The sequence below is a fragment of the Ovis aries genome, chromosome 13 (assembly GCF_016772045.2).
Source record: "Ovis aries strain OAR_USU_Benz2616 breed Rambouillet chromosome 13, ARS-UI_Ramb_v3.0, whole genome shotgun sequence".
In the NCBI taxonomy this organism is placed as follows: Eukaryota; Metazoa; Chordata; class Mammalia; order Artiodactyla; family Bovidae; genus Ovis; species Ovis aries.
Window position 1 is genome coordinate 22301925 of NC_056066.1, and position 24992 is coordinate 22326916.

General features: G+C 36.4%; 1 protein-coding gene across 49 annotated transcripts in view; it reads left to right on the forward strand.

Moving 5' to 3' along the window:
- MLLT10 (MLLT10 histone lysine methyltransferase DOT1L cofactor) overlaps window positions 1-24992 on the forward strand; it is a 213522-nt gene that overhangs the window by 154187 nt on the left and 34343 nt on the right. For 23 of the 49 annotated variants that reach the window (XM_027976600.3, XM_027976601.3, XM_027976602.3 and 20 more), the window contains 2 exons: window positions 136-180; window positions 1023-1055. The exons of 11 other annotated variants lie outside the window; for them this stretch is intronic. In XM_027976600.3, the coding sequence (XP_027832401.1) occupies window positions 136-180; window positions 1023-1055 (78 nt within the window). The remainder of the gene's footprint in view (window positions 1-135; window positions 181-1022; window positions 1056-24992) is intronic. 15 more of the 49 variants (XM_060397277.1, XM_060397283.1, XM_060397300.1 and 12 more) reach the window with 1 other exon arrangement.

Here is a 24992-nt window from a genome sequence, read left to right on the forward strand (position 1 = left end):
TGTTCACACAGTTCTGTTTCCCCTTCTCAGCTAGACTTTGGATGAATATTTTCCTGTTTTTCTGGCCCCTTTCTTTTCTACCCTTAAGTCACTGGCAACTTCTTTGCTGATTTCCTTTCTCCTCCCTCCCAACAGAAATTTCCATGCAGTATCGGCATGATGGAGCTTGTCCAACAACTAGTAAGTTGTCGAACTGGGTTGGTAACCCAGGCTTTTTGACTTCTACTCGAGTGCTTTTTCTAGTGTATTACACCACCTCTGAACCCTTAAGTTTTAATTTTCTAAAATGCAGTTGATTCTTAATCATGTAGGTTTCTCCTACAGTGATAGATTAACTTGCTGTTTTGTCTGACCTGTGTTCAGAATCCATATTACAGTGAAATTGTGACCAAATTTTGTTGATTGCTGGCCTTTTAATATGGTGCTTCTGTTGCGAAATTGTGACTTTTGTTCCCCAGTGAAGTAATATTTTCAATATTTTGGTTTTCACTAATCTTAATGTTCATATATGTATATTGGCATTAGATAGCATTTTTTGCTTAGACCACTTCATATGTTGAGACTGTTGTTCTAAAGTCTAGGAAATGAGAATGTTTGATCAGGCTAGATGTTAAAATGAGTTTTGTTTTTTTTTTAAATTATAAATATTGTTAAGTGTGACCAAAGGTGGATTTACCTATGTAGAATTGTATCTTACTGTTACTGACTTTCAGCAAGAAAGACATTAGACTACTAAATGTCTTTTTAAAAGTAGCTTTACATATATTTTTACTAAGGAAATTTATCATCATTATGACAGTATATCTGGCATACAAATTTAGTAGATAATATATTGGCAAATGAAATACAATATCTAGAAATTCATACTGTGTGGAAACTGAGACAACCTTGTAATGATTTAAGTAATGATACATGATAGACTTATTGAGATTTTATTATACTAATTCAGTCTATACCTATGTATTTCTTTTGTGTGTTTGAGAATGATCTTAACCTGAAGTCCTTTTTTCCTTACTTAAAAGCTTTCTCAGAGTTGCTGAATGCAATACACAATGGTAAGTTTTATTAGAATCTTCTCTGGTGGTTCATTTATTACAAAGGTTGCCTTTTGTTGAGAATCCCAGTTGAAAGCTTGCATGTTCTATTGATGAAATGAAACCTGCCTCTGAATCAATTGTTCAGCACCACAGTGAAACTTTTTGTAGATTGCCTATAGGAAGATAATAGGTCAACTTCGTTCATCAGTTTGGCTTTTACTGTCTCTTTGTAAGGCAAAATGGTGATAGTGTTGTTCTTCCTTTATTAAAGTCTTTTTTCTAGTTTTGCAAAAATTTTTTTTCCTGGTTCTTTTGAACTTTTCTTACTAGTGCAGTTGATTATTGGCTTCTTCTTCAGGAATTAACTGATGTTTTGCAACCATGAACGTGAATTTCATTTTAGGGTTAAAAACATAATACTTTCATTATTCTACTTCTCTGTTTCATTGAGTGATTAAACAAAGGATAAGTGGGCTTCCCTGGTAGCTCACCTGGTAAAGAATCCACCTGCAGTATAGGAGACCCCGGTTCAATTCCTGGGTTAGGAATATCTCTGGAGAAGGGATAGGCTGCCCTCTCGAGTATTCTTGGGCTTCCCTCATGGCTCAGCTGGTAAAGAATCTGCCTGCAATATGGGAGACCTGGATTGGGAATGATCCCCTGGAGATCCCTTGAAGACCTGGATTGGGAAGATACCCTGGAGAAGGGAACAGCCCACTGTAGTATACTGGCCTGGAGAATTCCATGGACTGTATAGTCCATGGGGTCACAAAGAGTCAGACACGAGTAAGCGACTTAAAAAAAAAAGTCTTTTAGATTATGCCCAATTTGGGACCAGTATTTTTATAGGAGACTTGAATCTTTTATAGGATTAGGTTCTGAAATCATAATATTAAGGCAGATGCTACCGTTAGTTTTTTCTTACTTTTAAGATAAAATTTTGCAAAAATGTTTGAGTTTCTTCAGTTCCAAGAACCTTAATTTTTTGATGTTCAAAAAAATAAACCTCTTGAATCTACTGTCACCTTTTGTTGATTTTCATTTTTAGTCATTAATTGACAAACTTATTTGTTCAGTACTGTTTGTATGATTCCAGGCAGTTTTCCCAGCACATTTTCATTAACTTCATGAAGTCTTGAATGTTTTACTAATGTCATTTAATTTGCCATTGATTTGCATTGTATTTGGATTAAACTGTAACATGTTTACGAATGTATAGCCAGCAAGAGACTTCCATGGTGAATAAGGAAGGACACTCTTTGATTTGAGGGTGGAAGTGGTTGGGATGGCGACCCCATAATGAGCATTATATTAATGGGTGCTTTTAAAAGATAACTCCTGCTTTCCTGTGTAACTTGGAACTGTGAGCTCTTAGAATAAATACTCCAGATAAAAAGGAACTCTTGAACATTTGTATCCAGAGGAAAGGGGATTAGCAACCTTCTTTAGAGTAAAGTGAATATATTACCATTCTTTGATAGGAAAGTATAAAAACATCATTTTCAGTTTACATACATAAATTTAACTTGTTTTTTAAATTCTGGAATATTAGTAATTATTATTATAAGTAATAAGTAATATTAATTTATTCTAGAAGTATTCTGAAAATTTGAAGAGTAATCAGTTCACTCACTCAGTCATGTCCGACTCTTTGCAACCCCGTGGACTGCAGCACACCAGACCTCCTGTCCATAACCAGCTCCCAGAGTTTACTCAAACTCATGTCCATCGAGCCAGTGATACCACCCAACCATCTCAGTTCTCTGTTGTCGCCTTCTCCTCCTGCCTTCAATCTTTCCCAGTATCAGGGTCTTTTCTAATGAGTCAGTTCTTCACATCAGGTGGCCATAGTATTTGAGTTTCAGCTTTAGCATCAGTCCTTGCAATGAATATTCAGGACTGATTTCCTTTAGGATGAACTGGTTGGATCTCCTTGCAGTCCAGGGGACTCTCAAAAGTCTTCTCCAACACCACAGTTCAAAAGCATCACTTCTTTGGTGCTCAGCCTTCTTTATAGTCCAACTCTCACATCCATACATGACTACTGGAAAAATCATAGCTTTGACTAGATGGGGTTTAAAAAAAAAGGTAAATACTGTCAGTGCCACAGAAATCCTTTGCCTTTAGTAACTGACAAAATACTGGTTATATTAATTTAATGGGGCAGTTGTCCTGTTTCTCTGCATGGTGAATGAAGCTAATGTCATGGAGTAATACAGTGAACATGGATTTCCTTTAAAATCTTGGGTTATTTTATGACTGGAAGTTGGTACCTTTTGACCGCCATTACCCATTCCTCCCCATTTACTGATGCTCATTTAGGTTGTTTCCATGTCTTGGGTTTTGTAAATAATGCTGCAGTGAACATGGTGGGGTACACATACCTTTCTGGATTAAGTGTTTTTGTCTTCTTTAAATAAATGCCCAGAAATGGATCCATACGTTAGCCTTTGATTTTTTAAAAAGAACCTCCAAACAGTGTTCCATAGTGGCTTCACCAGGAATGCTGATCCTTGTTATTGGTTATCAAATCCAAAAAATCATAGCCAAGACCAGTATCAAGGAGCTTATCACCTGTGTTTTCTTCTAGGACTTTTATAGTTTCAAGTCTTTAATCCATTTTGAGTTGGGTTTTGTGTAGACTATAAGATCCAGGTTCATCTTTTTGCATACGGATGTCCAGTTTTCCCAGCACCATTCATTGCAGAGACTATCCTTTCCCCATTTTATGTTCTTGGTTCTTTTGTCACAACTTGAGCATATATGCTAGGGTTTATTTCTGGGCTCCCTATTCTGTTGCACTGATCTGTATATCTGTTTTTATGCTAATACCATACTACTTTGATTACTATAGTTTTGTAATATAGTTGAAATTAGGGTACATGATTCCTCCAGGTTTGTTCTTTCTCATTGCTTTTGCTGTTTGGGGCCTTTTGTGGTTCCATACAAATTTAATTTTTTTTTTTTCCTATTTCTGTGAAAAATACCATTGGAATCTTGATATGGATACACGGAGTCTGTAGCTTGCTTTGGGTAGTATGGACATTTTAACATTAATTCTTCCAGTTCATAAATATGGACTATCTTTACATTATTTGTGCCTTCAACTTCTTTCATTAATGCCTTTTATTTCTCAGTGTAGAGGTCTTTCACCTCCTCGATTTAATTTGTTCCTGGGTATTTTATTCTTTATAATGCAGTTGTTAGTGGGATTGTTTTATTGTTTAGTTTGTTATCAGTGTATAGAAATGTGACTGATTTTGTATGTTAATTTTATATCCTGCAGCATTATTGAATTTGTTTATTCATTTTAACATTTTTGTGGTGAAGTATCTAGAGCTGTCTATACAGTAAGTTCCCTACATCCAAAGGAGTTCCATTTTAAGAGTACATTTATACGTTTAAGTGTGTTTATAAGTCCCAACAAAGTGAGCCTTGGTACCCAACTACCACAGTCTGCTACATAGTACTGTGCTGTAATAGGTTTATAATACTTTTCTCACAAATAATAAAAAAGCAAACACAAAAATAAAATATTTTTAATCTTAGAGTACATTACCTTGGAAAGCACAGTAGTTCATGCCAGACATGTGAACTAACTTACATGCATGCACATTTGCATTTTTGAAAGTTTACAACTTGAAAGTTCATAGTAGTGGACTTAATGTAGTGTGTAACAGCATACCATCTGTAAATAGCGATGGTTTTATTTTTTTCCCTTCCAAATTGATGTCTTTTGTTTTCTTGTGGAATCACTCTGGATGTATATTTTCAGTTGTAAAGATAAGTGTAGAATTGGCACCTAGTGATATTTAGCCTATGGAGGATTGAAGGAGAGTTGTTTGGACTTAGTTGGAAATATCCATATGTTTGTGTTTTCTTTTTTTTTCAAGTCTTATCTTTTTTTAAAGTGTAGTAAAATACACATAATAAAAAATTTTCCATTTTAACCTTTTTCAATTGTGCAGTTAGTGTTAAATATTTTCACAGTGTTGTACAAGCAATCTCCAGAATTTTTCAGTGTTAAAACTGAAACTATAGTGATAAAACCGTAGCTCCCCATTCCCTGCCTCCTCAGACCCTGACAACCACCATTTTACTGTGTATGAATTTGACTACTATAGATACCTCATGTGAATAGAATCATATAATATTTATCTTTTTTGTGACGAACTTATTTCACTTAGGATCATATAATCAAGATTCATCCATGTTATAGCATGTGTTGGAATTTCCTTCCTTTTTAAGACTGAATAGTATTAACACTGCATCATATGAACATACCACTTATGCATTTATCTAAATTTTTTAAAATTTAAGTATTTGCAATACTTGTTTAAATTTACAACAGTTTGGTAGTTTCAGGTATATAACAGAATGTTTCAGAATGAATGTTTATAGATTATACCCCATTAAAGTTATTAATACATTATTGGCTATATTTCTTGTGCTGTATAATAGATCTTTGTAGCTTATTTATTTTTTACATAGTTATATTTTTAATTTTTGAGAAGCTATTATACCATTTTCCATAGTTGCTGTACCACTTTACATTCCCACCAACAGTGTTAAGGGTTCCAATGTCTTAATATCCTTGCCAACACTTGTTTTCTTGGTTTTTTTTTTGATAGTAACCATCCTAATGGATATGAGGTGTCAAATGTTAGCTTTAAAATTTTTTCTTCTTCATTATATTGAACATCAAGGAGTAAAAAGCTTGAGACTTGTCACCAGAGGAGGAAAGAAAAAGAATTTACATTCCATTTTATTCTTCTTAGGTTTGTTTTCTGTGGTTCTAAAAAATTATCAGAAACTGAAAACAACACACATTTATTATAGTGCTGTAGAAGTCTGACATGAACCTTACTGGGTCTATTAAGGTGTGGGCAGGCTTTGTTCCTTTTTCAAATCTGTATAGGAAGATCTGTGTCCTTATATTTTCCAGCTTTGGGGCAGTGCCTGCTCTCCTTACCCTGTGGCTTCTGTGTTCGCAACCATCAGTTTTGTGGGGAGTCTCTCATGTTTCAGTCTCTCTGGTTCTCAGATACACTTTGTGAGGACTCTGATTATATGGGGTTGACCCAGACAGTTCTGCTTCTCTGGGTCCTTAAGTTACATACATTTGTATAGTCTCTTGCCGTTTAAGCTAACACATTCATAGGTTGTGGACATAAGGCATGGGTACTTTTTTGGGGGGGTAGTATTCTGCATACCATATTCGCTTAAAATTATTCTACTGTACTTTAAGAAGGTGTTGCTTAAATCATTTTCGAGGTTAGGCTTTGCTAGTACATGTATTTGTTGAATAATTTTGGCTTTGCTGCACCTTTTTGGTTAACTTTTCTCTCTTAAATTACTGGTGACCCGTTCTGGATTGCCAATTCCAGGAGAGAGTCAGGTTTTTATCTTACTTGATTTTATTGCAGAGATATTGTTGGTCACTCTGTTTTGAAGCTTTTTGTATTCCATTATATCATTCTCCTTTATCTTTTTAATAAATTTATAAAATATTTCACATTTATAGAAAAGTACAGACATCATGAATTTATTACAGATATAACACCTGATAATATTTTGCCTTATTTTCATAGACCCTTTTTCAACTTGAGCACTCAGGAATTTGCTGCCAGTTTAAGAAATAGAATGTTACCAGCACTGTTGAATACTCTTCACCGTTGCATTCCCCACGGTTAACGACTACCCTGCATTTTGTTTATAATTCCTTTGCTTAGTTGTTTTGCATGTATGTGTAAAATTATACTCCCTTATTTCTTTTTCCTACTTTCATCCTTTTTCAGAGTAAATGACTTTTGGTCTACTTCTTCAGTATCTTACTTCTTCCTCCAGCGTCTTCAGTGAGATAAAATTTATTTAATACGAAAGTTACAATTTTAACCATTTAAAAGTATATAGTTCAAAGGTTTATTGGTATACAGTTGGCCCTTGAATATCTCAAGAGTTAGGGGCCCTAACACTCCTCACATGTAAAATTTTTGCATATCATTTATAGTTGGCCCTGCATATACAGATTTCTTTCCTATAGTTATTTTTACACCCATGAATTCAGCCAAGGATCGTGTAGTACTGCAGTATTTGCTACTGAAAAAAATTCACATGTAAGTGGACCCATACAGTTCAAATTCATATTGTTTGAGGGTCAACCATATTCACAATGTGATCAGTCCCAGAATAAATCTCATAATCCCAGTATATTGTCTTCCACCTCTGCATCCTGGCAATCAATAATCTATTTTCTGTCTCTGTAAGTGTCTCCAACTCTTTGCAACCCCATGGACTGTAGCCTGCTCGGTCCTCTGTCCATGGGATTCTCCAGGCAAGAATACTGGCATGGATTGCCATTGCCTTCTCCGGGGGATCTTCCCAACCAGGTATCAAGCCCCCTTGGCAGGCAGATTCTTTACCACTGAGCCACCAGAGAAATCTATCCCTCAATTTGGGTTCTGTCTCTATAGATTTGCCTGTTTTTGGCATTACACATAGAGGGAATTTGTGTTTTACTTAACTTTACTTAACTTAATATTTTTTGTGTTTAAACATAAGGTTTATCTACATTACCAGTTCAGTTCAGTTCAGTCACTCAGTTGTGTCTGAGTTTTTGCAACGCTGTGAGTCACAGCACGCCAGGCCTCCCTGTCCATCACCAACTCCTGGAGTTCACTCAGATTCATGTCCATCAAGTCAGTGATGCCATCCAGCCATCTCATCCTCTGTCATCCCCTTCTCCTCCTACCCCCAATCCCTCCCAGCATCAAAGTCTTTTCCAATGAGTCAACTCTTCGCATGAGGTGGCCAAAGTACTGGAGTTTCAGCTTTAGCATCAGTCCTTCCAAAGAAATCCCAGGGTTGATCTCTTTAAGAATGGACTGGTTGGATCTCCTTGCATATCAACACTTCATTCTTTTTTGTTTGTTTGTTTTTAATGGTTGGATGATATACATTATATGGATATAAACCATATTTGGTTTATCCAGTCATCAGTTGATGGACATTTGGTTGTTTCCACTGCTTGAATAGTATGACTGATACTGCTGTCAACTTTCACACAAGTTTTTGTGTGAACATACTGGTTTTATTTTATTTGTCTTGTGTGTGTATGTAGGGTAGAATTGCTGGTTCATTATGGTGACTTTTTGAGGAATTGCCAAACTGTTTCCCACAGTAGCTGTACCATTTTACATTTCCATTAGCAGTACATGAGGGTTCCAATTTTACCACATCCTCACCAAGACTACTTCTTCCTTTTTTTCCCATAGCCATCCAAGTGGATGTGAAATGGTACCTCATTTTGGTTTTGATTTGCATTTCCCTTATGAATTAGCATGAATTAGCATCTTTTAATGTTTTTATTGGGCTTTTTTTTTTTTCTCTTAGAAAAATTATATCTTGGGTCAGTTTTTATATTTTGGATGTTTCTAAGAATTTGCCCATTTCATCTGGATTTTTAATTTTGTTGGCATATAGTTATTCATAATATTATCTTTATAATCCTTAAAAAATTTTTTATAAGATGTGTAGTAAAGTCCCCTTTTATTCCTGATTATAATAATATGAGGCTTTTTTTGTCAGTCTAGCTAAAGATTTAGCAGTTTTGTGTTTTTTTAAACCAACTTGTGGTTTCATTAATTTCCTTTATAGTTTTCCTGTTCTTTATTGTATTTCTGCTTTTTTTCCCCTTCTGCTTACTTTGAATTTTGTTTGTTCTTTTTCTAATTTCTTAAGATAGAAAGTTATTGATCTTAGATCTTTTTTTAAAGATGCAGATTTGACCATGTCACTGTGTTACTTAAATCCTAATGTTGATGGGATAGATTCATAGTCCTTAACAAGGCATAAGAAGTTTCCCCTGGACTGACCTGCCTCTCCAGGCTCACCTTATTCTCCTACTTCTTGTGGCATGAGTATATCCTAGTCAGTTTCCTGATAGACTGCTCTCTGCAAAAATCAATGATTTAGACTTCTGTTGTATCTGCTGGTATGACATTGCATCTGTCTTTTTCTAAAGAAAATAGAATTTAAAACTAAGCATAGGTTTATCTCCTGCAACTTTTTCCCCCGTCTATTGACATTAACTAAAAACAAAAAACCTTGCACTTCTGGTGTACCTGGTGGTCTAATGCTTTCTTCATTCTGTTTCTACTGCTGCTCCAGACAATTGTTTTTGTTTCTGTAATCTGTATATTAGTCATACTTGTCTCACATTTGTGGAGGAGGGGAAAAAAAACCCATAAACTCTTCTGTTAGAATGCTGAGATTCTGAAGCATTAAACTGGATTACTTTCTTTATTCACTGTCCAGCATTGATACATATCAGAATATCTTGTTATACAGAACTTTATACAATTAAAATTTGTTATTTCAGTAAGACTTGCTTTGAAAAACTAACGAAAGTATAAGAACCAAGGACATATTGTATGTTTAATAGTCATGTTGAATTTTAAGCATATTTCTTGATTTGGTGTTTCTCATAGAAGATCATAGGACTTAATGATGGTGGGTTTTTTGAAAGTGTGTAAAATATTCCATAAACTTTTGAAATTGGTATGTTTTGATAAGGAAGTAAGAATATCATCAATACAAAGAAAATTACTTTTAGGAAAGCACTTTGCCAAAATATATATTTTAAAAAAATATAAAAATATTTAAAAATATTTTAAAAATATATATTTTAAAAATTCATCAAGTAGGATGAATTCTGTTTAATGCGAGAAATTTAGAAAGCTTGAATTGAAATAATATTAAAATTATTGTCCTAACAGAAAAAGAGAATTGAATAGATAGGAGTAAGACAGAATGTAAAAGTCTTTTTGTAAATTTTGGAAACTTTTAAGGCAGTTTGGAAAGGCAAAATAGGCATTTGACTGCTTTGAACAACAGTGTTGTTCAGTCGCTAAGTCATATCTGACTCTCAACACATGGACAGTAGCATGCCAGGCTTCCTGGCCTTCACTGTCTCCTGGAGTTTGCTCAAAAAACAGTGGGGCTAGGTGGGAGGTAAACTTTAAATAGGCAATGGCACCCCACTCCAGTACTCTTGCCTGGAAAATCCCATGGACGGAGGAGCCTGGTGGGCTGCAGTCCATGGGGTCGCTGAGAGTTGGGCACAACTGAGCGACTTCACTTTCAGTTTTCACTTTCATGCATTGGGGAAGGAAATGGCAACCCACTCCAGTGTTCTTGCCTGGAGAATCCCAGGGACGGTGGAGCCTGGTGGGCTGCCGTCTATGGGGTAGCACAGAGTCGGACACGACTGAAGCGACTTAGTAGTAGTAGTAGTGAAGTTAAGTGCCTGGTATTTCATAACATTTTGTTTCATGGTGGTACCTTGGAACTAGCTAGCTTGCGTGATAGAATTTAGATTTTATGGTATTACTGAACTATAAGTTTAACCTCTAGATTTCATCTGGCAAGTATACTTAAAATAATGATGAAACAAGTACTATGTACGTATACAGGATTGCAGTTTAGGTTCATAGCCCAGTTAAAACCTACCACATCAGCAGCATGATTTTCATCATCCTATTTAAAGCATGATTTTGCTCTAGTGCTTTCTAGGTGGTTTAATTATTTGTTTGTTTATAGTTTTTCTGCCTCACTAGACTGTAAAGCCATGTAGCATAGGCAGTGGATTTTACTCTTTATTTCACTGGTATTTAACTTACCGTCTAGTAGACTCTCCATGAATGTTGAATGAATAAATTGTTGTCAGTTGCTACATAGTCCTTGAATAGGTTTTATATATTGTCTGTAGTATGTTTATTTTCTTGAGAAATTAAGCTTTTGCATTAGGCCATCTTGTTTCTGTCACAGTAGTAACTTTGTTCTTTGCTGCAAAAGTAGAGTTGCTTCATTTGTTTAGCTTCAAGTCTTTTAATATAATTTTGAAATAGTAGATTAAAGTAGCTAAAGAGCTTAGATCTGTTTTCACCACGGTAATATTGGTAATTGATTTCAGTGCCCCATTTACTAAGAGTTTAAATTTCCTTAATTACGGTGCTTATAGTTTGTCACAACCATGCTTATTAAACAAATCTCATTTGATGGAGGAGACAAAGTAATGTCAACCAGTTGTTCATAAATATCTGCTATAGGATTGAGAATAATATGAATGCTAATTGATTTGGGGGGAATATTCTCCCTCAAGAATGGGTTCCTACTAAGGTTTATTCAGAATGATTTGTAGGAAACTAGATTTTTTTTCTCTTCACATATGTCCCCTTCTTCTTTCAAGGCAGGATTGAGGTAGAGATCTAAGAACAGGGTTGAATAGTTCCCAGACAGAACTGTTCCACAGTCCCTCTGTGAATCATCTGAGATTAACTGTGTGTAATGAGGCATTGCTGATGGGAGAAGCTGTTGCTGTGCGTAGTGTAGAGACTGAGAATAGTGGATCTAGATCATTCTAGATTTAATTTCTTTTTCATCACGATAGACTTGTTTTTCCTTATTACCGAATTAGTTGGTATGTTATTTTTATACAATAAATTGTGATACCCCAAGATACAACAAATACTGCTGTTCCTTTTGGTATTTGTTCCTAAGTAGGAAGGAATTTAACTAATTACTATATAGCCTTGCTAAGTAATATAAGATAATATATTAACAGATAAAACAGTAAGACTTTTTCCATCTCAAAGCTTCCAGGCTACTTTGTGGATCTCTCTAAGTACCTGAAAGATGGCTGTTCAAGACTTTTAAGTGATAAACACTGAAGAATATTAATATATGAATGGTGAATCAGCCACTGGGGCTAAAAAGTCACTTGCAGTATGCGTCTTATTTACTTACAAAGTGAAATGTATAAGCATTTCATTGAAACTACAAGAGGAAAAGAATCTGAAAAGTTCTCACTGAAGGAATTGGTGTAAATGGACATGAATTTATAAGAATTTATTTTAATTTAAATGATGCTGCTATTTGATAATAGACCTTTATTTAGAGTGCTACCTTTTTATTTTAGTGAAAAATGAAAGTATAATTACTGACCTCTCCCCATTTTGACTTTAACTCTACTGATTTTTCCTTCTCATAATGTCTAAGTTTTTAAACTTGTCTGTCATGGTAGTTTTTAGGAATTGGTTTATGAAAAATTCAAAATTAAAGTGTGTCCTTTCTTTAGACAATGTTGACAGTTTTATACTAACAGAGCAGGAACTTAAATTCATAGGTATGTACAAGATAATAGTGTTAAATTAATCCTAATGTAGCTTGGGAGCCTTCCCATATAAAGCAGCATTAGAGACCTGTAGTTATAGAAATAATAACTGAAATGGATTCTCCATAAATGTGGGTGGTTGGTGGGATGAAGAACTCGATCATGTTCTTATTGTATTTGTTTGAATTTGTTAAGACATGGTATGTTGGGTTTTAAGATTCCTTAAATTATTTACCTGTCAAGTCTTTGATTTTTTTAAAGGCTATTTTCTACATCTGTGACACGTCTCTCTCACTGAGAGAAAGAAGAATCAGAGACCATATTCTATGATTTATAACAATTCTCTAATTCTGTAATGTATCTCTGTGTTACTTCTGGAATGGCTGAGAATAAGCATACATATTCTTAATCTACTACTCTAAACCAAATAACGTATGCATTTACTCTATCCTTTTCTCTCTCCTAAAAACATCAGTTGTGCATATTAATAATAAAAATCTTGCAGGCTGTGAGTATCTGCAGTATTAAACATTCCTTCTCAAGAGTGTCTTGGCTGTTTTTCATTTGGCAAGTATATATTGTTTCTATATCTAAGATCCTGGTTAGTTGCTTTGGGGAAATAAGTATATACTGCAAGTGGATCCTGCCTTTGTTGTTGTCAGTCGCTAAGTTGTGTTCTGTTTGGGACCCCATGAACTGCAGCATGCCAGGCTTCTCTGTCTTTCACTGTCTCCCAGAGTTTTCTCACATTCATGTCCATTGAGTTGATGATGCTATCTAACTATCCCATGCTCTGCCTCCTCCTTCTGCCTTTGCCTTCAGTCTTTCCCATCATCAGGGTCGTTTCCAGTGAGTCGACTGTTCACATGAGGTGCCAAAGTATTGAAACTTCAGCATCAGTCCTTCCGGTGCACATTCAGGGTTAATTTCTTTTAGAATTGACTGGTTTGACCTCCTCACAGTCCGGGGACTCTATTCTCCAGCACCACAATTTGAAGGCATCAGTTCTTTGGTGCTCTACTTTCTTTATAGTCCAACTCACATCCATATGTGAATACTGGAAAATCCGTAACTTTGATTATATGGACCTTTGTTTAGGGAACATAAAATCTAAAAGGAAAAGAACTGTGTGTATAAATAATTTCCAGATCATAGTTATAAGTTCTTAAATGATCTATAGTATAATAAAGAGTTCAAGGTCAGAGGAAATTACTTTCATCTGAGGGAACGAGATATCCAGAGAATGGAACATATTACCTGGTGCTTAAAGTGTAGCTACTTGGAGTGGATTGATGTATATACCTGTTCCTGACAGAATAGTATATTCATGTAATAACAGCTAAATATTTGGAATTATGCTTCTCAGATTTTTCTTCATGATGCTTGTGGAGCATGCGTCATGCTCCAAAAGTATTAAAGCAACTAGTATTTTTATTCCAAGTTAGAAAGCTCATATTGAAAGTTGTTTCTAGGTGTGTCAAGATTTAGGAGACCAAAGAATCTGACCTTCTACCCAGATCAGTCCTTAAAGGAACTATGGAGAGAGACCAAATCAGTGTAATAAACATATAAAACATGTGAAGGGAAATAGTTTTAAACTAAGAAAACATTAAGAGTTAGAAATTTTAGGTATGGAAGATTATAATGTTTGAAATAAAGAACACCATATATGGAATAAATAGCAATGCATATAGCCAAGGAAGAAAATAAATAATGGGTAGGTCAGATTAAGGAAATCTGTAGAAAGATGGGAAGGATCTCTATAAAAAAATAAAAAAGAACAGGGAAGCCTGGCGTGCTGCATGCAGTCCGTGGGGTCACAAGGATTTGAACTCAACTGAGTGACTGAACAACTAACAACGAGGAGGGTAGAAGTAGAATCCAGATAACAGGAGCCCCAGAAAGGCAGAGAAAGAACGGAGAAGAGGAAATAACGTGAAGAAATAATGGAGATAAACTTTCTTTAACAACAAAAAAAATACGAGGTCTTAGACTGAAACAGCCCTTGGAGTGCCGCAGAAAAAAGAGTGAAGAAAAAATTCTCATCTGGACACATTATATGGAAAATGTAGAACTATCAAGAAAGGAAATAATTCTAAAACATGGACTCTTAACTATGGAGTGCTTCTTAAGGAAATCGAAAAGGAATAAATAGAAGTGATTATTTTTCTAAGGAAATGGTACAACATATGAAAAGGTTAGAGTTACAGAGATATTTATCATAGCGAAAAAGTGAAAATATAGGGAATGTGAAAATTATACTCACATTTCTTACAGAATCACCTAGATTTGATTATCGAGTTTTATTTAGGAAGTTTATCTAGTAACTTGAAAATATATCCAGGATATATTTTCCTGGACACCAAACCCAGAATAACAGGTTGTGTATTATTATGCATAAATAATAACTGTGGTAAAAGACTGTCAATTTCTTATGATTCTTGTTTTCTTGGTGCTCACATTCTAGTTGGAAGAGTCAGAAATATAAATATAGAATAAATATTAGACAAAATTATCATAGCAACTATGTTAAAGATTTCAGAGTAGTTTTTTCCTTGTCTTCACTTTCTAAAATTGAATGTTGTCATTACTTTTATGTTTTTATTAGAGTAACAAAAAATCTTTCATGAAGAGTGAATAATTGTTTTAACAGCTGTCACATCTAATAAGATTATGCTCTTCATTTTACTGGACAATTTTTTTTCCTACGGTACCTTCTTTTTCGATAAGATAAAGAAATTAAAAAATAAATAACTGATGAACTTCATAATGTTTCTCATCTAGGCTTATGATTGATACCAGTTTAGGTGTGTCTTATCTCTTCTTAGTTAAGTACTCTCCTTCATTAGATGTTTTTCTGGAACTCTCTTGCTTTTCCATGATCCAGCAGATGTTGGCCATTTGATCTCTGGTTCCTCTGCCTTTTCTGAATCCAGCTTGAACATCAGGAAGTTCATGGTTCACATATTGCTGAACCCTGGCTTGGAGAATTTTGAGCATTACTTTACTAGCATGTGAGATGAGTGCAATTGTGCAGTAGTTTGAGCATTTTGGGGCATTGCCTTTCTTTGGGATTGGAATGAAAACTGACCTTTTCCAGCCCAGTGGCCACTGCTGAGTTTTCCAAATTTGCTGGCATATTGAGTGCAGCACTTTCACAGCATCATCTCTGAGGATTTGAAAGAGCTCTACTGGAATTCCATCACCTCCACTAGCTTTGTTCGTAGTGATGCTTTCTAAGGCCCACTTGACTTCACATTCCAGGATGTCTGGCTCTAGGTGCGTGATCACACCATCGTGATTATCTGGGTCGTGAAGATCTTTTTTGTACAGTTCTTCTGTGTATTCTTGCCATCGCTTCTTAATATCTTCTGCTTCTGATAGGTCCATACCATTTCTGTCCTTTACTGAGCCCATCTTTGCATGAAATGTTCCCTTGGTATCTCTAATTTTCTTGAAGAGATCTCTAGTCTTTCCCATTCTGTTCTTTTCCTCTATTTCTTTGCATTGATCACTGAAGAAGGCTTTCTTTCTCTTCTTGCTATTCTCTGGAACTCTGCATTCAGATGCTTATATCTTTCCTTTTCTCCTTTGTTTTTCGCTTCTCTTCTTTTCACAGCTATTTGTAAGGCCTTCCGAGACAGCCATTTTCCTTTTTTGCATTTCTTTTCCATGGGGATGGTCTTGATCCCTGTCTCCTGTACAGTGTCACGAACCTCATTCCATAGTTCATCAGGCACTCTATCAATCAGATCTAGTCCCTTAAATCTATTTCTCACTTCCATTGTATAATCATAAGGGATTTGATTTAGGTCATACCTGAATGGTCTAGTGGTTTTCCCTACTTTTTCAATTTAAGTCTGAATTTGGCAATAAGGAGTTCATGATCTGAGCCACAGTCAGCTCCTGATCTTGTTTTTGCTGACTGTATAGAGCTACTCCATTTTTGGCTGCAAAGAATATAATCAGTCTGATTTCAGTGGGTGTTTGCTGTGACCAGTGCATTTTCTTGGCAAAACTCTATTTGACTGTGTGGATTACAATAAACTGTGGAAAATTCTGAAAGAGATGGGAATTCCAGACCACCTGACCTGCCTCTTGAGAAATCTGTATGCAGGTCAGGAAGCAACAGTTAGAACTGGACATGGAACAACAGACTGGTTTCAAATAGGACAAGGAGTACATCAAGGCTGTATATTGTCACCCTGCTTATTTAACTTCTGTGTAGAATACATCATGAGAAACGCTGGACTGAAAGAAACACAAGCTGGAATCAAGATTGCCGGGAGAAATATCAATGACCTCAGATATGCAGATGACCCCACCCTTATGGCAGAAAGTGAAGAGGAACTAAAAAGCCTCTTGATGAAAGTGAAAGTGGAGAGTGAAAAAGTTGGCTTAAAGCTCAACATTCAGAAAACAAAGATCATGGCATCCGGTCCCATCACTTCATGGGAAATAGATGGGAAAACAGTGGTTGAATTTATTTTGGGGGGCTCCAAAATCACTGCAGATGGTGACTTCAGCCATGAAATTAAAAGATGCTTATTCCTTGGAAGAAAAGTTATGACCAACCTAGACAGCATATTCCAAAAGCAGAGACATTATTTTGCTGACCAAGGTCTGTCTAGGCAAGGCTGTGGTTTTTCCTGTGGTCATGTATGGATGTGAGAGTCAGACTGTGAAGAAGGCTGAGTGCTGAAAAATTGATGCTTTTGAACTGTGGTGTTGGAGAAGACTCTTGAGAGTCCCTTGGACTGCAAGGAGATCCAACCAGTCCATTCTGAAGGAGATCAACCCTGGGATTTCTTCAGAAGGAATGATGGCTAAAGCTGAAACTCCAGTACTTTGGCCACCTCATGTGAAGAGTTGATTCATTGGAAAAGACTCTGATGCTGGGAGGATAGGAGGAGAAGGAGACGACAGAGGATGAGATGGCTGGATGGCATCACTGACTCAATGGACGTGAGTCTGAGCGAACTCCGGGAGTTGGTGATGGACAGGGAGACCTGGCGTGCTGCAATTCATGGGGTCGCAAAGAGTCGGACATGACTGAGCAACTGAACTGAACTCCTTCATTAACCTAACCACCTATATTTTTGTACTTCATCTGAGCTAAGTGTTTAGGTTCCTGATATTAGCCTTGAGTAACATTTACATTACTTGGCAATATTAGTACACATCACTAGGAAGCTCTCAATTTTTGCCATGATATTTTAGCTGTTTCTCCCCTTTCCCTGTCCCCACTATAGTAGATGTCTTTGTCTTTTATTCCCAGGAACACCTTGATCTCTCAACACCCAGTTCTGCAACCCTGCTTGATTTGTATCCATCTTTTCTTTCTCTCCTGCAATCAAAGGCTAATCCTTACTTGTGATCTGGATCTCATCTATCCTTCTTATGCCCTCTCATAGATCTTGTCATTTTAGTTTCTTCACCCTCTCTTTCACTATCACTTATCTTTGACCATCTACATCTAAATATGCTCCAGTCTTTCCTCTTGAAAAAACACCCCAGAAACTCTTTTAATCCCTTTTCCTCATTGAGAGAATTCATGTCTGTCATCAGTTCTGGACCCAGTTGTAGCCATTATATCTCAAATTATTACTCTTCTTATTCTTTCTGTTCTTGAGGACATTTTTTAAGATTTTCACCTGTCTTTATATTCCTTACCCTCTCTTTTATAAACTCTACTTGTTAATCTCTGTGTGCTATATCTATTTAATTTCGTTAGCGCTTTTTGTTCACTCATAATTTCTTTATTATTGTTTCTGTTTAGTGAATGTGTTTTTAAATTTTAGGAATTCTGTGTGGGGTTTCTTTTTTAAGGGAGCTGGCCTGTTTTTTTCTTTCTTGTTTTTAAGTATGTTTAGCTCTGGAAAATGTCAGTTTTCATTCCAATCCCAAAGAAAGGCAATGCGAAAGAATGCTCAAACTACTGCACAATTGCACTCATCTCACACGCTGATTAATTAATGCTCAAAATTCTCTAAGCCAGGCTTCAGCACTACGTGAACCATGAATTCCAGATGTTCAAGCTGGTTTTAGAAAAGGCAGAGGAATCAGAGATCAAATTGCCAACATCCGCTGGATCATGGAAAAAGGAAGAGATTTCCAGAAAAACATCTATTTCTGCTTTATTGACTATGCCAAAGCCTTTGACTGTGTGGATCACCATAAACTGTGAAAAGTTCTGAAAGAGACTGGACTACCAGACCACCTGACCTGCCTCTTGAGAAACCTATATGTAGGTCAGGAAGCAACAGTTAGAACTGGACATGGAACAACAGACTGGTTCCAAATTGTGAAAGGAGTCGTCAAGGCTGTATATTGTCACCCTGTTTATTTAACTTTCTATGCAGAGTACATGATGAGAAACGTGGGGCTGGAAGAAGCGCAAGCTGGAATCAAGATTGCCGGGAGAAATATCAATCACCTCAGATATGCAGATGACACCACCCTTATGGCAGAAGGTGAAGAGGAACTAAAAGCCTCTTGATGAAAGTGAAAGAGGAGAGTGAAAAAGTTGGCTTAAAGCTCAACATTCAGAAAACGAAGATGATGGCATCTGGTCCCATCACTTCATGGGAAATAGATGGGGAAACAGTAGAAACAGTGTCAGACTTTATCTTTTTAAGCTCCAAAATCACTGCAGATGGTGATTGCAGCCATGAAATTAAAAGACGCTTACTCCTTGGAAGGAAAGTTATGACCAACCTAGATAGCATATTGAAAAGCAGAGATATTACCTTGCCAACAAATGTCCGTCTAGTCAAGGCTATGGTTTTTCCAGTGGTCATGTATAGATGTGAGTGTTGGAGTATAAAGAAAGTTAAGCGCCGAAGAATTGATGGTTTTGAACTGTTGTGTTGGAGAAGACTCTAGAGTGTCCCTTGGACTGCAAGGGGATCCAACCAGTCCAACCTAAAGGAGATCAGTCCTGGCTGTTCATTGGAAGGACTGATGCTGAGGCTGAAACTCCAATACTTTGGCCAGTTGATGTGAAGAACTGATGGGAGTGATTGAAGGCGGGAAGAGAAGGGGACAACAGAGGATGAGATGGTTGGATGGCATCACTGACTCGATGGGCATGAGTTTAAAATTAAAGACTATATTAAATAGTCATTCCTCATCAGACTTTCAATCTGTTTCACTGTGGATTTACAGATTTGTATGGATTATAATCCGTTTGTTGTGATGCTCAAATTGTTCACAATTAGCCATTGGCAGCCCTTTAAAATGGGTCCATGTCCTTCTGGTAGGTCTCCACTGCTCTTTTAATGCTTCCTCACTACTTGATACTGGTCAGTTGAGGCCTCCCTTAGCTCCTAGAGGCTTCTTGCTCATCCTTGTACATGTGCCCCTAGGTGATGGTTTGAGTCCTTTTCTCTTTTGACTTTCCCTTCTGCTACATTTCTGTTGTACATCTTCCACTGGCTATCCTGCCCTTTTTTGGTTTTTAAGGGCTCATTTGATTACACTGGGCCCATCCTCATATCCAGTTAATGTACCTATTTTAAGTTTAGCTGATCAGTACCTTAATTCAGTCTGCCAGGTTTCTTCAGAACAGTTCCTAGGTTAGTGTTTGGTTGAATAACCAGGAGAGGGGGAACTTGGGAAACATCTTTAGAATTCTGCTTACCACAGCAGGATAATCCCAGGTTCTTATAGAATTTTGTTCTCTCATTTTTTATTCCTTTTCTTAGGTTCTTAATCATTTGAAATCTTTGTGTCCTAATCCTTATTTGCTGGTTCTTTTTTCTAAGGTTCTTAGAAGACAGTCAGATCTTAATGTTTATAAATGCTAACTTGTGAGAAAGAGGATTGTTCTTTCCTTGTTTTTTAATTTTGGATTGCAAGCTCATTTTCTATTCTGAGTTGAGGATGTATCCCTTCAGAGAGTGACAAGACTGCGTAACCCCTTCTTATGTTTATTTAATGTTTGTGATTTACCAGACCAGGAACATGGTGTAAATTCAAACCCCCATACCTATTGAAGGCAAGGCTGTCAGCCTATTTGAATCTCAAGGCAGATTTTCCATCCTTTATTCAAAGCTGAGATCAAATTGGACAAACTTCTTTTTCTCCCTGTGTATGCTGTGATTTTAAGGTTTTGTGTTTTGTGAGAGTCTTTTAGGGGTGGAGTTGGGAAGGAATAGCTTAACTTTCCCCTCATAGTCTAGCCCTTGTAAAGTCTAAATTATATAAACAAGGTCTTACCAATTTCAGCTTTTCCTCTTTTGGAGATCCAAGGTTTATCTCTTTTCCTTGTGAGCATTAAAGCCTAGCTCCTAGGTTTCTGACAGGCTGCTCTAGGGCAGCTGTTAAAGCTTTTCCTCTTCACTTTGGCCCCTAAGGTTTTTTCCTTTCTTTCAGGCTCAACTATTCATTTTTAGGTAATTTTAATCAGGAAGATTTTTACATTGCCTTATCTCCCTCATTGACAGAAACAAATTCCCCCATTGATTGATTGTTTTGTTTTTTTAACCCACTTCATACTGGCTTCTGCAACTACTACTACACTTAGGTCAGAAATAGCTTTCACATTGCCAAGTTCAGATGGGTATTTTCACTTTTCTTTTTTCATGATCATCTTCCATCACTTTCCCTTCTTTTCTTGCCTTAGCTTGGTTGTCCTCTTGTTTTGACCATTTGTGTTTAGTTTTCTTGTGGCTTCCCTTTCATCCTGATTTGGTGTTGAAATTCCTTGGGGCTCAGTCCTGAACCTCTGCTTCGCTCATTCCATAATTCTCACCAAATTTAAGCTAAATAAAATCTTTTGTCTCAAGTATTACAGTGACTAAAGTTAGCTCCCTGATTCCACTCTTCTGTTGTCTGTTTTTTAAAAAAATATTAATTATCTTTGACTGTGTTGAATCTTCATTGCTTTGTGTGGGCTTTCTCTCGTGGCAGTGAATGGGGGCTGCTTTTTGTTGTGATATGCAGGCTGCTCATTGCAGTGATCTTTCTTGTTGCGGAGCACGAGTTCTAGGCATACAGGCTTCAGTAGTTGCAGCACATGGGCTCAGTAATTGTGGTACACGGACTTAGTTTGTTCGCAGCACTTGGAATTCTTGGACCAGGCTTTGAACTGACGTGCCCTGCATTGGCAAGTGGAGTTTTATCCACTGTGCCACCGGTCAAGTCCCCTTCTATTGTATTTTAAGGCATTGTTCACGTTATATTCAAAGTGATCTTTAAAAAATATTATTCTGATCTTGTTACTCTAGGTTAAAATGCTTTAATAGTTTTCCATTACTATGATTTTGGCAAGTCATTTATTGCTTGCAGAGTTGTAGCTGAGCTTGTTCTTGGGCTGGATTCTAGCTTCATTTTTGAGTATCTTGTTTCTTTGCTTATTATACCACACAGAGAATTAGTAGAAAAACCTGATCGTAAACTTTTGGGAGGAGAGAAATGGTAGTTTCCAGGGCCAGGTGAACAAGAACCTAATAGACTACCTGTATTATTAGTATTAGACTAACTTAGGTCTGACCATTCTCTGCCCTGGTGGGCATGTGTTAAAGGTGTAAGTTCCCAGCAGAAACGCTCCACCTCAAGTTAGATCACATGTTCATCCCTGGCTAGGAGTATATCCCTGATGGAAAATAGGGTGCTGTTTGAAAAAGACATGGGAATGAATTCTCGGCAAATAAAAGTAGAGACCACTCCTAAGGATTTCTCCTCTTTACTGCTGATCCTTTTTTTTTTTCTTTTTGTACTGTGAATCTTATTTAAGTTACCCTTCATATTCTGTCATAGCACATTCTACTTTTTCATCATAGCACTAATAGTTGTGTGATTATTTAATGTGTGGAGCCTTTACTGTAAGCTCCATGAGTGCAAGGATAGTATCTGTTTTCTTTTTTTGTAGTATGTTTAGCAGCACATTGCGTCTGATCATATAAGGCACATAAATATTTGTGGAATATTGTAAAATCAGGTCAGCTCTGCAATATTCAATTGATATCAAAATGATATAAAACATTTTGAAAGATTTTATAATGAAACCCAAAAATGTGTATGGTAAGTTAATAAAAGGATTAAAATCCCCTATCCTGTATATAGGCAGCTCTGTACAGCAAAACCGTAAGCTATGCACCAAAAAGTTTGAAAATATATAAAAATATTTTAAATATATAAATTAATATTATAAATATATAAAGTATATACAATTATATTGAATATATAAATTGTTTACTATTAAATATATTATTTATATTTCATAATATATTGTTATACATTATAGTATATTAAATACATTAGTTATATATAATTATATTAAATATATAAATTGATGTTTTAAAAATATGTTAAAATGTTTCTTTTCCTACTTTGACATTTATTTAAAATTATTGATAATGAGTATGTGTTGTCTTTTGAACAAGCTTTTCTCCTTCACTCTTCGTTCAGTTAACAACTGTCTACCTAACCTTTAGGTCTTGGTATATCATTTTTTCTGCTTCTTAATTTTTCCTTCTCATGGCACCCTTTTCTCTTCCATCAGAGCACTTGGCACAGCTTATAGTCATGTGTTTTCATGTCTGCCTCCCTGATTCGTCTGTATATCCCTGGAGAGCAGAGATCTTTTCTGTCTTGTTCCTCCTTTATTCCCTGCTCCTAGCATAGTGGCTATATTTCAGCACACATGAAATACGTGTTTCTTGGATGGATAAATGAATCAGTGTGTTACTCCCACTCTCTCTGTCATTCTGCATCTTTGTTTCTACTCTATCTTGAACAGGTGAATTTCAGGGTATTTTCCTAGAGTGTGTGCATTGAAGGATTCAGGTCTGTTTAGTTTGATGAATGTCATCTTGATTTGGATTAAAATAGCATATAGCTTGTAAAAGATGGAAATAGAGTGAAGATAAACAGAAAACAAGTACAGAACAGTCTGAAGGGGATCATTTGCTTTCTGAAAAAAAGACCTAGAGGTCTTACTGAATAATGCTAAACCAGAATACCTGATGTATGAGAGAGCTGAGGTAAGCAAGTGAGCTTCATTTTCCAAAAAGATTCAGAAATCCATGCTTTCCTGATTTGATAAGAAAGGAAAATTTTGATTTGTTCCATTTTATTGCTGTACCCTTTGCACTAGTTTCAAAGTGTGATTGCTGCCTGTTTAGCTGCGCAGTTTCCCGTTTAAGTACATGTTAATGCAGTATGAAAACAGACTTAAGTTTAGAGATTGAAGATCCTCAAACACTACAGTTTTGCTTTTTGGTATTGTACTCTCATGATATACCATTGCAGTGATAATGGTATTTGTAGTTTTCAAAGTGCAGTGGGGACATGTGGGGCTTCCCTGGTGGCTCAGTGGTAGAGTCTGCCTGCCAATGCAAGAGGCATGGTTTCAATCCCTGGGATAGGAAGATCCCCTGGAGACGGAAATGGCAACCCACTCCAGGATTCTTGCTTGGGAAAGCCCATGGAGGAGCTTGGTGGGCTACAATCCAAGGAGTTGTTAAGAGTCAGATACAACTTAGCAGCTAAGCAACAACAACAGGGACTTTAGAGGACCTGACAATTTAAATACAATACTTTCCTAACTTAAAATTAACTTAACTGTGCTTTAGGCATTGTTAGAGACTTTACAAGGATATTCTCAAATATAAACCTTTAAGGTAGCTATTATCTTGGTTTTATAGAAAAGAACACTAAAGGCTCAGATAGTTGAGATCACATGGTTGGGAGAGCCTGTACTTTTGTCTCAGGCAAAAACTCTTGCTCTTGTGATTTCAGCCTTCTGCCTCCAGCTCACTTTTGTCTTTTAGATTTCGTAACTGGAGATTCTATGTATAATATACTTTTTGATATTTTAAAAAAAGCACTCTACCTTTTAAGGTATTTTTACCCTAAAACTTAAATTTTGAGTTCAAGTACTTCTCTCTAGAACTCTTCTACCCGACTGTTCCTCTGAACTTTTTCATCTGATATGACCTTCTTCTGGTACTTAGTATTTCCCTCCTGTGTTTAGTGGCTTATGAGTACTTACTGGCTCTGCTGTGAAACTGAGTTCTTGGAAGGAAGAATTTCTTTGTGTTCTTTGCTGTCTTCAGTGCCTTTTTAAATAATTAGTACCTCAATATTTGTTGAATGTTAAAATTACCCTTTAAATGGTAACATTCCCGAGGTCCTGTTTTTAATCTACTTCTCTTGATCACACTGAGAACTTCTCTGGGTGATCTCATTTTCCCATTCCTTGCCTTTGACCAGTTTCCATATCACAGGTTGTTATAATCAGTTACTTAACGGAGCCAAGTAAATGACATAAATGAGTGAGGAAAAGATGATGAATAATGAATGGAGGGGCTCATGTGGATTAAAGAATCAGTGCCCCGTCCAGAGCTCCAGTGGATTGTTGCTATTTCAGAATACATTATCAGTGTGAATGGAACTTCAGGTTTTTCAGAAGAAAATAGAAATCTAGGCTTTTTAATGTGAAGTTTCTATGTGTCTTAATATCAACTATAGTTAGCAGGCCAGCTGAAAGCCTGTTTGAGTTTTTATGTTTATTCTATCTTTGTCATCCTTCTGACTCCTGTATCTCTAGACATGACATCCTTCTGACATCCTTGTATCTCTAGACCTGATTTTTCTGCAAAGCTTCAGACTCCCCACATTCTCTTCTAGACCATCTAGGAGTTCTGTGTCCCACAGGCATCTCAAAGACTGTAATGTTCAACCTGAACCTCAAACATGTACTTAGGAAGTGGTTTCAGTTGTAAAGTCTGATGGCTGTATGAATTTGACTCTTGGTTCCACCATCTACTAGGTCA